Source organism: Vicia villosa, linkage group LG5 (genome assembly GCF_029867415.1).
Source record: "Vicia villosa cultivar HV-30 ecotype Madison, WI linkage group LG5, Vvil1.0, whole genome shotgun sequence".
NCBI lineage: Eukaryota > Viridiplantae > Streptophyta > Magnoliopsida > Fabales > Fabaceae > Vicia > Vicia villosa.
The window spans coordinates 74564991-74579276 of NC_081184.1; the positions used below are offsets into that span (position 1 = coordinate 74564991).

A 14286-nucleotide genomic window follows, 5' to 3' on the forward strand; every position below is an offset into this window, starting at 1 on the left:
TTGAATTTTTGATCTCTCAATCAACTGATTACTCAAGATATGGTTACTGGTATTCCAAGTCTTGAGATGCCGGACAAATTTTGTGAAGGTTGTTTAGTCAAAAAACATACCATTGGTGGAAATAGATATGATTACTCAAGATATGGTTACTGGTATTCCAAGTCTTTCGCTTCGACTATGCCAATGGAATCGTCCTGCATACTCGAAGTGGTACACTCAGATGTATGTGGTTCATTCAAAGAATATACCATTAGTGAAAACAAATATTTTGTTTAGTTTGTAGATAAGTTTAGTCTAAAGTTGTAAATCTATGTGATAAGAGAAATGACAGTATTTAAAATGTTTAAGAGATTCAAGATACTTGTTATAAATAAGGGTGGAAATTTATTCTTTTCTTGATTTTACTTTTTAAGTATTTTCCTATTCTTATATATATAAACATTTATAATATTTATATCTAAAGGCAGATGTGGTAACTAAAACCGCACCCAAGACACATCCACATGCAACGCACATGCAATAGATGGCAGAAACAGACACATAGCCAGAGTGGAGTAAAGAAAGGTTTTCATTTCTCGGGTAACAACTTCCCGTAAGTTCCTTCCTGTAACAAAAAAAGGATATTATCGTAATAACAAGTAACTAATGAACTATTACCGTCTTCCATGAGTTTCCCATTAAAGAAAAATGATTGCGCCGACAAGGACATTTTCGGAACATACAAAAAAAGGTCGGTTAACACGTCCCTTCACTTCGTGTTGAACCAACGTCCTTACCTTACCTTACCATACTTGCAAACAAACACAACAACAACAACAAATAGCATAAGATATAAGCTACCGAACCAACAAAACTAACCACTATTAGTTATTTTATAATAACACACCACCATTCTTCTTCTTCTTGTTTCTCTCCTCTCTCTACAAAGAATAAAACCATATTCATTATTATGCCCAGTTCTTTTGCATATTGAAGTGAAGAAATACACTTGAAGAGAATTATTATTTATATTAAATAAATAAAAGAATGACGTGGAAAAGTAGAGGTGAGTTTCCTTCTAGAAGCTTCGTATCGCAGAAATGGACGCTTTTTCTCTGTCTCGGTAGTTTCTGTGCTGGAATGCTCTTCACTAACAGGTTTGTTCATCATCTCGTTCTATTTTTCTCTCAGTTTTTTTTTTTTTGTTGTTGTTGTTGGAATTTTTTGATTTGGTGATGTTGGATCTTTATGAGGCTTTTTGTGTTTGATTTATTGTTAATTAGTGGTTAATTGTTGATTAGTGTTATAGAAGAAGTGGATTGAGATCTGGAATTATGGAGTTTGTTGAGATTAATTGATTATGAATTATGGTGATTTTTGGTTTATGTTGACTCTTTATTCACAAGTCAACTCTGGTGTTTGATTGGTTTATTGCCTTTTTTTTGGCTTTATACCACCGGTTTAGTCCGGTTCGGGAGCGAGTTCTGGCATCAAGTGGTTCCATCCCCCTCCCGATCGCAGTTGCGGGGGAGGTTTATTGCCTCTTTCTATGATCATTGTTATGTGATTATTAATTTAATGAGAATTTTAATTTCTGATTCAGTTCTCATTACTGCTTTTTTAGTAATCTATTGATATGTTTAATTTTTTTTTTTAGGTAAGAAAGGGGAAAAAGTAATTACTGTATATGTTAATTGGAACTTATATAGTACTTACAAAAAATCATTTACTTAATATAGCTCTTATAAAAATCCTTTTTTATTGTGTTTATATATCTTTTCATTGTATTAGATTAAGTGCTGTTGACCATTTTGTTTTGGCAGCCAATTGTTGGGTAGATATTATGCTCACCGTTGTCAAAAATCTCAATTTTGATCTTAAAATCTTAGTAATATTTTACTATCTCACTTACCCCCGACGATTTGATTTTAAGTAGAATCGTGTGTTGTACTTAAAGTGTGAAAAGAAATTTGTAGAATTATTGATTTTGTGCGATCTTTGCCAATTTCGGCCTTGATCGTCTGGCCACCACCATTACAAGCCAAAAAGGATGAAAAGATGTAAAGGCACAGCAATTACGGTTCGATGGCGATGAATGCATGTCTTTGACAATGATGAAGATTTAGATTTAGGATTTATTGAATAAACATCTCACTTATAGGGTTGATTTTAAATAACTGACTTATGATAAACCTAATAATTGACCAAATATGTACCTAATGTCTAACAAATGTTTAGTGTGGTGGTAATAAAGTATAAAAATTCAATCATATGTGTCTATAGAATATGAAAGAGAGTCTTTCCCACAAATACACTTTGCCTACAAAAATATATCATGTCAAAATACTTTAAAAATTTAGTCTTAGTTTTATATTTTCGTAGGATCTAACGAATTTTGCTGTGATCTTATGTTTTACAATCTTGCTACCCTCTCTCGATCATACAAACTTAATTGGGTAGGATCTTCTGATCTTAGCTACGATTTTATACCTTCCGATCTTATGCAAGATCCCGATCTTGACAAGCTTGATTGTGCTACTTTTTCTGATGAGAAATGTTAATATCTTAACAGGATATGGAGTATTCCAGAACAAAATGGACTTGCGAGACCAACAGCTGCAGAAACTGGTAAAATGGATGTAGTTTCAGAGGGTTGTAATTCCAGAATTGTAAGCATCCGTTTCATTTTCATTACTTGATAAAGAAACTATATGTTTTATATTCTGTTTATATTCTGAATTTTCTATATTCTTTTCTTGTGTCTGCTGGTCTCCAATTTATAGTTGCAAGAGATGGAAATGAGGCGCGAAAATAGAGATATGTATGGCGAAGACTTCAAGGGTCATAATTCTATACAGTAAGTTATATGCAGTGCTGTGCAATGATGATGCAAATGCAAGTGTAATTATTTCTGTTATTTTGTATGTCAAACTAATTTGAATGTATTGTACTGAATGTAGAGCTTTGGATAAAACTATTTCAAGTTTAGAGATGGACTTGGCTACTGCAAGGGCTGTTCAAGAGTCGGTAAGGAGTGGTGCTCCTGTTTCAGATGATATAAGGACGAATGAATCGTCGGGTAAGAGAAAGTACCTTATGGTAGTAGGTATTAATACTGCATTTAGCAGCAGGAAAAGAAGGGACTCGGTTCGGGCTACCTGGATGCCACAAGGTTCATAATTTGATCCTATTTCTTGATATCTTCTTCAATGATTCTTCTGCCTATCTAACTATTTTACTAGTTACGATTTGTGATGATTTGTTCTTTTGATAAAACGTGGAAAATAGGTGACAAAAGAAAGAAGCTAGAGGAAGAGAAAGGCATTGTCATGCGCTTTGTTATTGGACACAGGTAACTATCTCATCTTTTTTCAATCATTTCGTTTCATAATATTTTAACTGATCAGAGTTATTGTGACAAATCGTAATCTGATCGGTTTTCTCTTTTTGATGTAGTGCTACATCAGGAGGTATCCTAGACAGAGCTATTGAAGCAGAGGACAGAAAGCACGGAGATTTCTTGAGGCTGGTAATTTGACATATTATCCTTTTGTTCCATTGCTTTTTCCCTCTCAGGTTTCCTTTTTCTCATGTTTTACATGATATCTTTTGTAAAATCTCGATACTGTCATTGGTTTTACAGCAAAAACAAAAAAATGTGCTGAATTTCAAATGTGTATTAAACTTTGTTTTTGTAGAACCATGTTGAAGGATACCTTGAATTGTCAGCAAAGACCAAGACATATTTTGCCACTGCTGTGAGCTTATGGGATGCCGACTTCTACGTCAAAGTTGATGACGATGTTCATGTAAATATAGGTATTGAAGTTTTAAGACTCTGATAATCTCAAACTATATACATGATATTGTTGTGATATGATGATATGAGCCTTTTGTCTTATTATCCTATTCAATCTTTTTCAGCTACATTGGGAGAAACTCTAGTTAGACACCGATCGAAACAACGGATATACATTGGATGCATGAAATCTGGACCTGTCCTGTCTCAAAAGTGAGAAATCTTTTCTTTCTTTCTCTCTTTCTATTGAATGAAAGATTTCAGACTATTTCACTATTAGTTTCTTACCTGCTTACTTTGTTGTACAGAGGGGTAAGGTACCATGAACCCGAACATTGGAAGTTTGGCGAGTCGGGAAACAAGTATTTCCGCCATGCCACAGGGCAGTTGTATGCTATTTCAAACGATTTGGCAACATACATATCGAACAACCAGTAAGTTCTACTCCATCAAAGAATAAATTGTTAAACACCAACAAATCAATGTGCTAATCTTTTGTTGTATATGCTATTACCAGTAATGTTCTTCACAAGTATGCCAATGAGGACGTGTCAATAGGAGCTTGGTTTATTGGACTTGATGTCGAGCATATCGATGATCGAAGACTTTGCTGTGGCACTCCTCCAGGTGAAAACATTTTCCTGTTAACTTATGAAAACAGCTTATAGATTATTTGTTTATCGGGTTTGCTTTGTTCAGATTGTGAATGGAAGGCGCAAGCAGGCAACATTTGCGTCGCTTCATTTGATTGGAGCTGCAGCGGTATATGTAGGTCTGCCGACAGGATAAAAGAAGTACATAGAAGGTGCGGTGAAGGTGAAAATGCTTTGTGGAGTGCCTCTTTCTAGCAGGAGTTCTTCCTAACTCAGGAAGATTATTACTACCACGGGCCATGACTAAATGACTAAGGAATCAATCAATCGATCCTGCAAAAAATTTCTTTTTCATTTTTTATATAATTTTGTCGAGTATATATAGAGAAATACAGTGTTATTATACACGAGAAATTAAGGTGGAGTAAGAGAGTGTGAAAGAGAGAATGCTTGCTCCATGGATTTTCTACATTTTAAGAAGAGATTGTCCATATAGTTGAAGCTAGAAGAGGACACACAAGATAATAAGTACACATTCATTCTTTGATGCTTGAATGGCCATTCTGTTTGTTAATATATTTCCATGGCTATCAAGTTTCTAATAAACATAATTTGGTGGCTGTTGCTGCCTTTCCTTTTGCCTGTAATTGATTATTTATGTTTTGGTTGAAAAATTTGAAATGACTCTTAATTATCTTATCTTAACCATTGTATCATTACTCAGGCTTAATACAAAACTAACAATAGTAATATTTACAATTAAAAAAAGTACAAGTATTTATCAAACCAGAAGCCAGAAGTGTAAGAAATGATGAGAAAAAGTTGCAACTAAAACCTTATCATAAGGAGAAATAAGACAAAGGGTATGATAACTAGAAGGTACAAAAATGGTAGTAATAGTAGAACTGTTTTTCCATTTATTGTTGTTGGTATAAATACATTGCAGCAAGAAGCAGAAAAAATGTTCAGAAGCCGTTATTAAAATAGTAACAATGCTGCTAGAGTATTGTACTCAAATTGTACTCAAAGTTTTGTTTTAGAATAGGAAAAAATAACTATAATCATGACATATAAATATATCCTTTTAGCAAATTTCAGTTTTGTCCCTCTCTGAAGAACTCATGCAACTCTTAGCAATTTCCAAATAAAGATAAATTTAGATTAAAAAAGTAAAATAAAAGTTATAATTTTCTTATATAAGCATAAAATGGCTCATCAAACTCTGTTTATAATCATGGAAGCATGTTTTAAGTACTACCTGTTGAGTACTAATTGTGTTGGCGTATACAAAAACAGTTATCACCAATTTCAAGTTTTTGGAAGTTCTAATTATATTATGTATAGGCTAGCCGCAGTTTAATTATGATAAAATAAATAGAGGTTATTTTTAACTACGATTTAACTATGACAATATTTTAAAAAATTCTATTTAGTCACCGTTATATTTTATAAAATTCTATTTAGTCACCGATTAATCGAGACAAATGTGCGATAGTTCACTTTTCACGCCCTTAAAAACGGCATTAAAATGAACATTAATGTATAAAAAACACAGAATAATTCCTCAAGCTTCAAGAAAAGAGAGAAAAAGATTAAGCACAAACAATGTCAGAAAAATCATCAATACTCTGTATCAAATTTTTATATTCCTCACATGTATCATTTTGGACTAAATTATATTTTCTTGATTCATAAAAAGTATACTGAGAAAAAGGATGCAACAAAAGATATATCATAGAGAATAGGAATAGAAAAAAAGAAAATGTAAGAAGAATGAAAACCTTACCTTATTTGTTCAACACAAAAATGCAAACAGAAGAATCACTTTTGATGAAAAAGTCTTAAGGGCGTAGAGAGGCATCGTGATATTGGCACGGCTCAATCAAAAAGCAAGGCTCGACTGACATTTGAGCCTGACTTTCTTATTGAACCGGACCAATATCCCGAGTAACTTGAGTTGCATCCATCTGCCATAACACAATAACAAGCAAGTTAAGCATAGAATAAACTCATTAGAATAACGTAACATTGTCATATATAATAATAACCATTGAGTGATTATGTGATTTTTGAATGGAGAAGAAACATAAAATAGAGAATAGAAAGAAGTGGAATTTGAGAGATATAAAGAAGGTAGTGAGTGAGATGAAAATAAGAGAGCACAAAAATAATGGTGATGTAGTGAAGATATAGCATTAAAGAAGTTGCATTAAATTTTCAACCACCAAGTAACTAAGGAAGTTGGAATATTAATATAAAGAGGGTACAGGAATCGTGAAAAAAGCACAGAGGAGACAAATCTGTAGCTTTAAATGTGATGGCATTAATGGATTATGGTGTGAAACGATAGGGGATGTTGGTTTCTGTTCAATCAGCATTTATGTATCAAACAGTGAAAAATTGAATAAAATGGACCCTTTTTTGCTTAATGGGTAATGTGTATAGAGGACTAGTATTAGCTTGTGATGAAAATATAGCATCATGCCCAAATTTCTAATGAGGCATTTGGTAGGTTCAGTGATTATCACTAAGAATATGCAATTGATGTGAGGATTGTCACATGGTTTAGATGCCTATGATTTTTTTGTTGTTGCTAGAAATGAAAAAGTTAAACGAATATTATTAAGGTATTTGGGTATGGAAACTAGTTGTAACGAAATAAGATAAGCAATTTATGATACCATCTAAGATTATAGAGATGTGGAGAAATTTTAAAATTTAAGATATGATTAAATAGGCGGAACACTAAATATAGGTTAATATAGGTTAGTTGAGTTTAGAAATTTTTAAATTTAAGAATATGATTAAATAGATGGAAAAACAACACTAAATATAGGTTACTTGAATTTCTTCAACACGCTTGTGCTGCGCGTTATAATATGGTCCTTACGTGTTAAAGTAAGACAATTTGTTGCGTGTTAGATACGATTTTTCGAAAACAAAACAAAATTACTTATTTATGAAATTTTCAACCTTATATATATTTATGGTATGATTAAATAGGTGGAAAAGTAACACTAAATATAGATTACTTGAGTTTTCTCAACACACTTATTCAGTTATTAGCTTATATCTAAATTAACACAAAAATCATCATACAACATATGATCCTTATATGTTAAAGAAAGACAGTTGTGCGGCGTGTTAGATATGATTCCTCGAAAACAAAATAAAAAATCATTGATCCATAAAATTTTCAATCTTATATATTTATGGTATTTGAAAATAGGTAGAAAAAAGACGCTAATTATAGGCTATTTAAGTTTTCTTAACACACATGTTCGCTTATATTTAAATTGGCACAAAAATTATCATGAATCATATGACCCTTACATGTTAAAGAAAGACAGATGTGTGGTGTGTTAGATATGATTTTTCAAAAACAAAAACCAAAATCATTGATCCATAAATTTCTCAATCTTATATAGTTATTGGTATTGACTAAATAGGTGGAAAAGCAACACTGACTAATTACAAGTTACTTAAGTTTTCTCAATACGCTTGTTCAGTTAATATTTAAATTGGAACAAAAATCATCATGCAACACGGCTCTTACGTGTTAAAACAAGACAGTCGCGTTGCATGTTAAACATGATTTCTCGAAAAAAATCACCTATCTATAAAGTTTTCAATCGTATATGTTATTTTCTTCTTCTCACTCACTCCATTTTTCAAAAATTTTTGTAACTTATCAAATGACTCATTCATTCATATATTTTTTTTTAATATATCGGATATCCTCTGTGCACAACTATAGAAATTAATCCCGCGAGTAGGGAGATATTCCAATGAATGGTAAAGTTCTCATTCTAGAGAATGTAACACTATTACGTGCTTAGGGTTAAGTTTTTCAAGCAATATGGATGTAGAGTAATATGTATCATTATGAATAGATAATAAAGAAACAGTACAACCAAATTGGGGGAGACATAGAGCTAAACGCAGTGAAAACAAAACAAACTTAACATTAAGGGTCAGTTTGGTTCAAATGGGGGAGAGGGGAGGATTTTAATGGAGGGAAGGAAAATGGATGAGAAGGGAATGATTTTTTAAATTATATATATATATATATATATATATATATATATATATATATATATATATATATATATATATATATATATATATATATATATATATATATATATATATATATATATATGTTTGATTCAAACGAGGAGAGGGGAAGGGAGGAATTTTGGTTAAAAATATGTTTGACTCACGAAGGGAGGGGAGAGATTTTATTAATAATTTACATTTTTATCGTTATGATTGTATATAAATGATATGATATTCAAAAGTTAAAATTTCATAAATATCTTTTGTCAAAATAATATTTCTTATATTGAGTGATTAAAAAGTCATAACTTACCACATAATGTTAAAAAATTTGAGTACACTTAATTCGTATTATTACTCTCGACACAAAATAAACTATGCATTAATAACAACATCTGAATACATAGAATAACTTATTATTAAATATCATATATACATTAATGAATGGTTTAATATTATATATATATATATATATATATATATATATATATATATATATATATATATATATATATATATATATATATATAACAAAATTAGAAAAAAAATTAACATAAAAATAAAAATTATAATAAAAACAAAAAAATAATTTAAAGGGGGAGAATAATTACAATAAGTGGACGGAAGCAGTAGAGAAAAATCATAAAAAAGAAAAGAGAGAATACGAAAGAAAATAATAATTTTGAAATAATAAAATAAAATTGAGAATATTTTAGTAAATATATTAATTTTTTTAATTATCAAAACTCACATTTCTTCCCATCCCTCTGAATCCCTCTAATTTGGGGACGCAAAAAGTGTAATTTGGAGGGATTTTGCTCCCCTCTTAAAAATTGTACCAAACGCATTTTATTATAAATATCCTCTCTCCTCTCCTCTCCTCCCCTCCATCTACCTCGAACCAAACACACCCTAAAAAAATATAAATTCATAAACACATTCACGCAACACGTGCACAACCAGTGAACCCAAGCAGGGTCGCGAAACCAAATTACAAAAATATGTGAAACATGAAATGACGAGCACAAAATTCAGATTTTGAAAATGGAAAATAAACACTACCACGAACAAAGAAATAGGTTCATTAACCAACTACTCACTAGTAAATTGCATCATCCAATCACGGCCATTTATGGTCAAACAGGGCTGGGACCTCAAAACTAAAGATGAAAAAGAAATTATCAACTCATCTAAGTTAGGCGTCTGAACAGCTAACAAAGACAACGAGAATCGATGAACAATTCGGCAAGCATAGAGCAACCTAATCTGAGTATACAACTAGATCGGAATCGGACTTAAATGAATCCAAAACGGTAACCCGAGTCCAACCTAGAACCACGATCTACTTCCAAGCGTATCAAGAAATGACCGTCGGCTACAACGAAGATATATTGCATATGTGCTCACAATAAACAACAACTGCAAAGTGGTATGAATAACACGCTAAAAATCAATCGTTGTGAGAAGAACAAACTAACGGAACAGTGAAGCCGCCGGAACAGAAGAGAAAACCACCATAGAAGGGCACCAAACCTGAAAATGGTTGACAGGTAGAACATTGACATAACGCCGATAACTCTCGAATCCATCTAGAAGCTACATCAGAAATTTGGATATGAGAGAGACAGAGGGGAAAAATAGGTGGTTTGAGAGAAGGCGGAAAGAAATGGATTTTTGAGGGAGGACAGTCACTCAAGTATATCGTCCAGGGTTGAGTTTGAATCCAAAAATCCCTTGTCAAGTTAGAAGAGATCTTTTACCATCTCATCCAAGTACTCTTGAATTCTTTTATTTATGCTTTATTAACTTAAAAACACTATTTTTAAATTGTCATTCACTCGCTACTTTAATAAAAAATTAATTAAAAATTAAATATAAATACACTAGAAATATAATAACATAAGTAATTTATGATTACTATTAGTTTAATTTTTTTGTCTAGTAATATAATAGTCGGAATATCACTTTTATGGTGAATAAATGGAATTTTTTGTCTAATAATATAATAGTCGGAATATCACTTTTACTGTGAATAAATGAAATGTTGAAAATTCAAACTCGCCACCTTAAAGTTTTCTTTTAATTATGGGCTATGAGTTATGAAGTCGCAATACTAAATACCACACACGACAAACATATAAAGAGATACATAGAAATTAGATACATAGAAATTTTAAATTTTAAGATATTATCAAATAGGTGGAAAAAGTAGCACTAAGTACAAACTACTTGTGTTTCTTCAACATGCTTGTTTCAGCTTTGTATATAAATTAGCACAAAAATCAGCATGCAACACGACTGTTGAAGCAACACAATCGAGTTGCGTGTTAAGTATGATTCCTTAAATAAGAAAAATTCACTATAATCTTATATGTTATTTTCTTCTTTCCAGTCACTCTCAAACTTTCACAACTTTTGTCACTTATCATATATATAGCTTATTCATTCATAGTCCATTAATCATAAACACAATTAAACCAACATTCAATCACTACTTTAAAAAAATTCAATATTAAATATATAAATACACAATATATATAAAAATACTAGAAAATATAACAAGGTGATCAATTTATGATTATTTTTAGTTTAAGGCTATGTTTGTGGAGAAAAACAAATGTGAGTTGGACGTATTGTGAAACAAGTGTGGGAAATTCCCATATTGATTAAAAAGGTGGAGATTAAGCACTTTATAAGTGAGAGAATTCACGTTCTATTATCTTAAGATTTTGGGTGAGTATGTGGTATGTCTCTCACAAGGTGTGTAGCTCATAAAAATGCTTTCTCATGTTAACCCCCAAATTGATGATCCAATAGCGGTGTCCAGAGTCGTTGGTTAGAGTGAAGGACCGACACACTTGTATCGAAATTCCTCCTCATATTGTGGCGGGTAGGATGCATATCCCGTTTAAAAAGTGTCAACAACGGTACAAAGTGTATGTGGATGAAGAGCTTCCGCTTGACAGGGGAATTATTAATAGACTCACACTTGAGGGAGAGTGTTGAGAAAAACAATTGTGAGTTGGAAGGGTTAAGAAACAAGTGTAAGGAACTCTCACATTTATTAGAAAAGTGAAGATTAAACACTTATAAGTGAGAGAATCCACACATCTATCACCTTAAGATTTTGGGTGAGTATGTGGCGTGTTTCTCACACACAATGTGTGTTGCTCATAAATAAAGAACCCAATGTAAAAACGCTACCTCATGTTGACCCCCAAATTGATGACCTAACAATGTTTGATAAAAATAGTTGATAGCTTATAGCTGATGAATGATAACTTGCATAGAGAACGCACCAATTTAGATAATCATACCTCTTCTCTCTCACATACTTAATTGAGTGTTGGAGTGCTAACCTTGCAGGTCAGCCCCCTCTCCACCGCCCCAGTGGCTCAGATTCTCTATTACCTCCGTTATTCACTCAATTTCTGGTTCCAGAATGGAAGATTGGCACCGTCGGTGGGAAAAGAATTCGGATTCCTTTGTTTTCCACAAGTTTATGTTCTCTCCCCGGTTCGTCAGTTTGAAACCTTCTCAAATCATCAAATTGAAAGCATTTGAAATCAAACATAAAGATTTGTCATGTTCAATCCAATCAAGCTTCATTTAAACTATGATTTCCTGAATTTCCAGATCTCTTATTCTTAAACTTCTAAGTAATGAATGGATCCAAAGTTGCTCGTTATGTTGCTGCGCGAGAAGCTAATATTGTTGCTTCAGCTCAATCAGCAATCAATCAACCACCTCCACCTCCCCTACAAAACATCGATAATCTAGAATCAGAAGTTCCATCTAGATCTGGTCCATGCTCCTCAATTAGGTGGGTATGTCCAAATGCATCTGGTTGGACCTTTGATTCCACCTCCAGTTGTGTAACCTACAGTCTTACTTAGTTTCCAAGTGCTGCGAGCAAACCTTGGATTGCAAGGTACTAACGAGATGCTGAACAATATATACAACATCGTTTGGAAGTAGAATTCATATAGAAGAAAGGTTGCTCAACCTCTAAAAGAGTCTCCACAATGCTCCATCACGTGGAAACACCATCTAAGAAGTTGTATCAAGGAGGACTCAAACTGACATCCTCAAGCCCGACCGCGACGAAGAAGGGTGAATATCCTAAGTTAAAGAGTAAGTAGAGAAGCAAAAAGCACCATATTAATCCCCTAACTCTCGAGGGAGATTGAGGCACTCATGCTACTTGATCATGCGGAAAATCAACCATCAAAGAATCAACTAAAGCATCCTTTGTGCGCTCGGATTTTGGACAGCAAAATATTAAAATCCATGAAGAAACCTCCCAAGTTGGGAGAGTACAATGGAAAAGGAGATCCAAACGAGCATGTGCAGCTTGTCTACAATAAGTTAAATTACTTGAGTGCTAACAAAGCATCCAAATGCAAGTTGTTTACATTAACTCTTGTCGGGCCGGCTAGACTACGGTTCAATGGTTTGGCAAATAGGAGCATTGAATCATGGAAGGATTTATGTGAATGTTTCTCCACGCACTTTACTTCCTAGAAAAGGCAGCTTATGATAATAGCTTCTTTGAGCGAGATGGTTCAAGGGAAGAAGGAGAGCTTGTTGTCTTATATCGACTGCTTTATGTAAGTTTCTGTCGAAGTAGAGGAAGCTGAAAAAGGCATTAAATGTTGGATCTTCGAGAACGGTCTTCTCCGCGATCATTCCATCAGGTTGATGATAGGAAGGATAAAAGTACAAACCACCTAAGAGATGTTTAGAATGGCTCAATATTACATGAGAGTATAAGAGAATTTGAACACCCGCTTTGATAACCCCGTCTCCGCTAACACCAACTTCATCCACCTGGCAAGGAAGGAGTCCCACTGGCGGAATGACAAATCTAACCGAGGTATACAGGACCGGTATGAGAAATACACACTGTTGAGTACATCTTGAGAGAAGATCTACCAAGACTGTGCCAACATAGAATTCCAGAAAGGAGGAGTCTAACTAGTTACCCTATAAGAGAGTCATCTTGAACTGACAAGTCGAAGTACTGCCACTTTCATAAAGGTCACAACCACAAGATTGGCGACTGGTTCCAGTTGAAGGATTCCATTGAAGGACTGATCAATACATGCCAGTTAGCTTAGTACGTGAAAGGGTAAAAAAGAGGAAGGGAAGAATCACCAAAGGGAAAATCTTCCTCGAAGACATCAGAGTTAGGGACTAATGAGGCGAGCAAGGGTAAGCACCCGTATATTGTTGCCATCACTGGAGGAGCGCCTCATGCAAACCTACCAACTAAGGGAACCATGAAGAGAAAGATCATCGGTATATTGGTCGTCCATAAAAAGGATGGTGATGCATCGATGAAGACCCCTAGTCGACCTAGGCTATGATTACGGGAGGCATTTCTAATGAAATCTTCCCCTTTGTAATTACAACCGAAATTGAAAAGATTGATGTCTCCTAAATCCTAATCAACGGCAAAAACAGTTATGATATAATCTATTCAGATTTGTTTGAAAAGATTGGCCTTGAAAGAGGGAAATTATGGCCATATGAAGGCTCGTATTTATAGGCATCCAATAGAACAATCACCCTTCTGTGGGGGTATGTCGTGTTGATGGTATTAGTAGGTGAAGAAAAGGACATTCAAATAGTCAATTCACAATTCCTTTTCTTCCCTTGTAGGAGCATCTAAAATTGCATTCTAGAAAGATCCTTCACAGCCACGCTGCCACGCTGGACGTTGTAGTTTCGTCGGTCCACCTCAAGCTTAAGTAACATAATCTCTAGTTGGAATCGACCATCACTCATCCGATCTTGAATGGGAAAAAGAATCTATCAAGCGCCCTTGTGAGATCTAGGAGGGGTGTAGCCAAT

The 14286-nt window shown here is 33.6% G+C and overlaps 1 protein-coding gene across 1 annotated transcript; it reads left to right on the forward strand.

Annotated features, from left to right (window-relative positions):
* Positions 1 to 771: 771 nt before the first annotated feature.
* On the forward strand, positions 772 to 5018 carry LOC131601763 (probable beta-1,3-galactosyltransferase 2). Its single transcript, XM_058873655.1, has 11 exons — positions 772 to 1136; positions 2552 to 2648; positions 2763 to 2836; positions 2940 to 3151; positions 3268 to 3331; positions 3436 to 3508; positions 3678 to 3798; positions 3904 to 3991; positions 4087 to 4212; positions 4296 to 4405; positions 4478 to 5018. Exons 1-11 carry the CDS (start codon positions 1027 to 1029, stop codon positions 4624 to 4626), a joined length of 1224 nt encoding a protein of 407 aa, XP_058729638.1. The 5' UTR covers positions 772 to 1026; the 3' UTR covers positions 4627 to 5018.
* The last annotated feature ends 9268 nt before the right edge of the window (positions 5019 to 14286 follow it).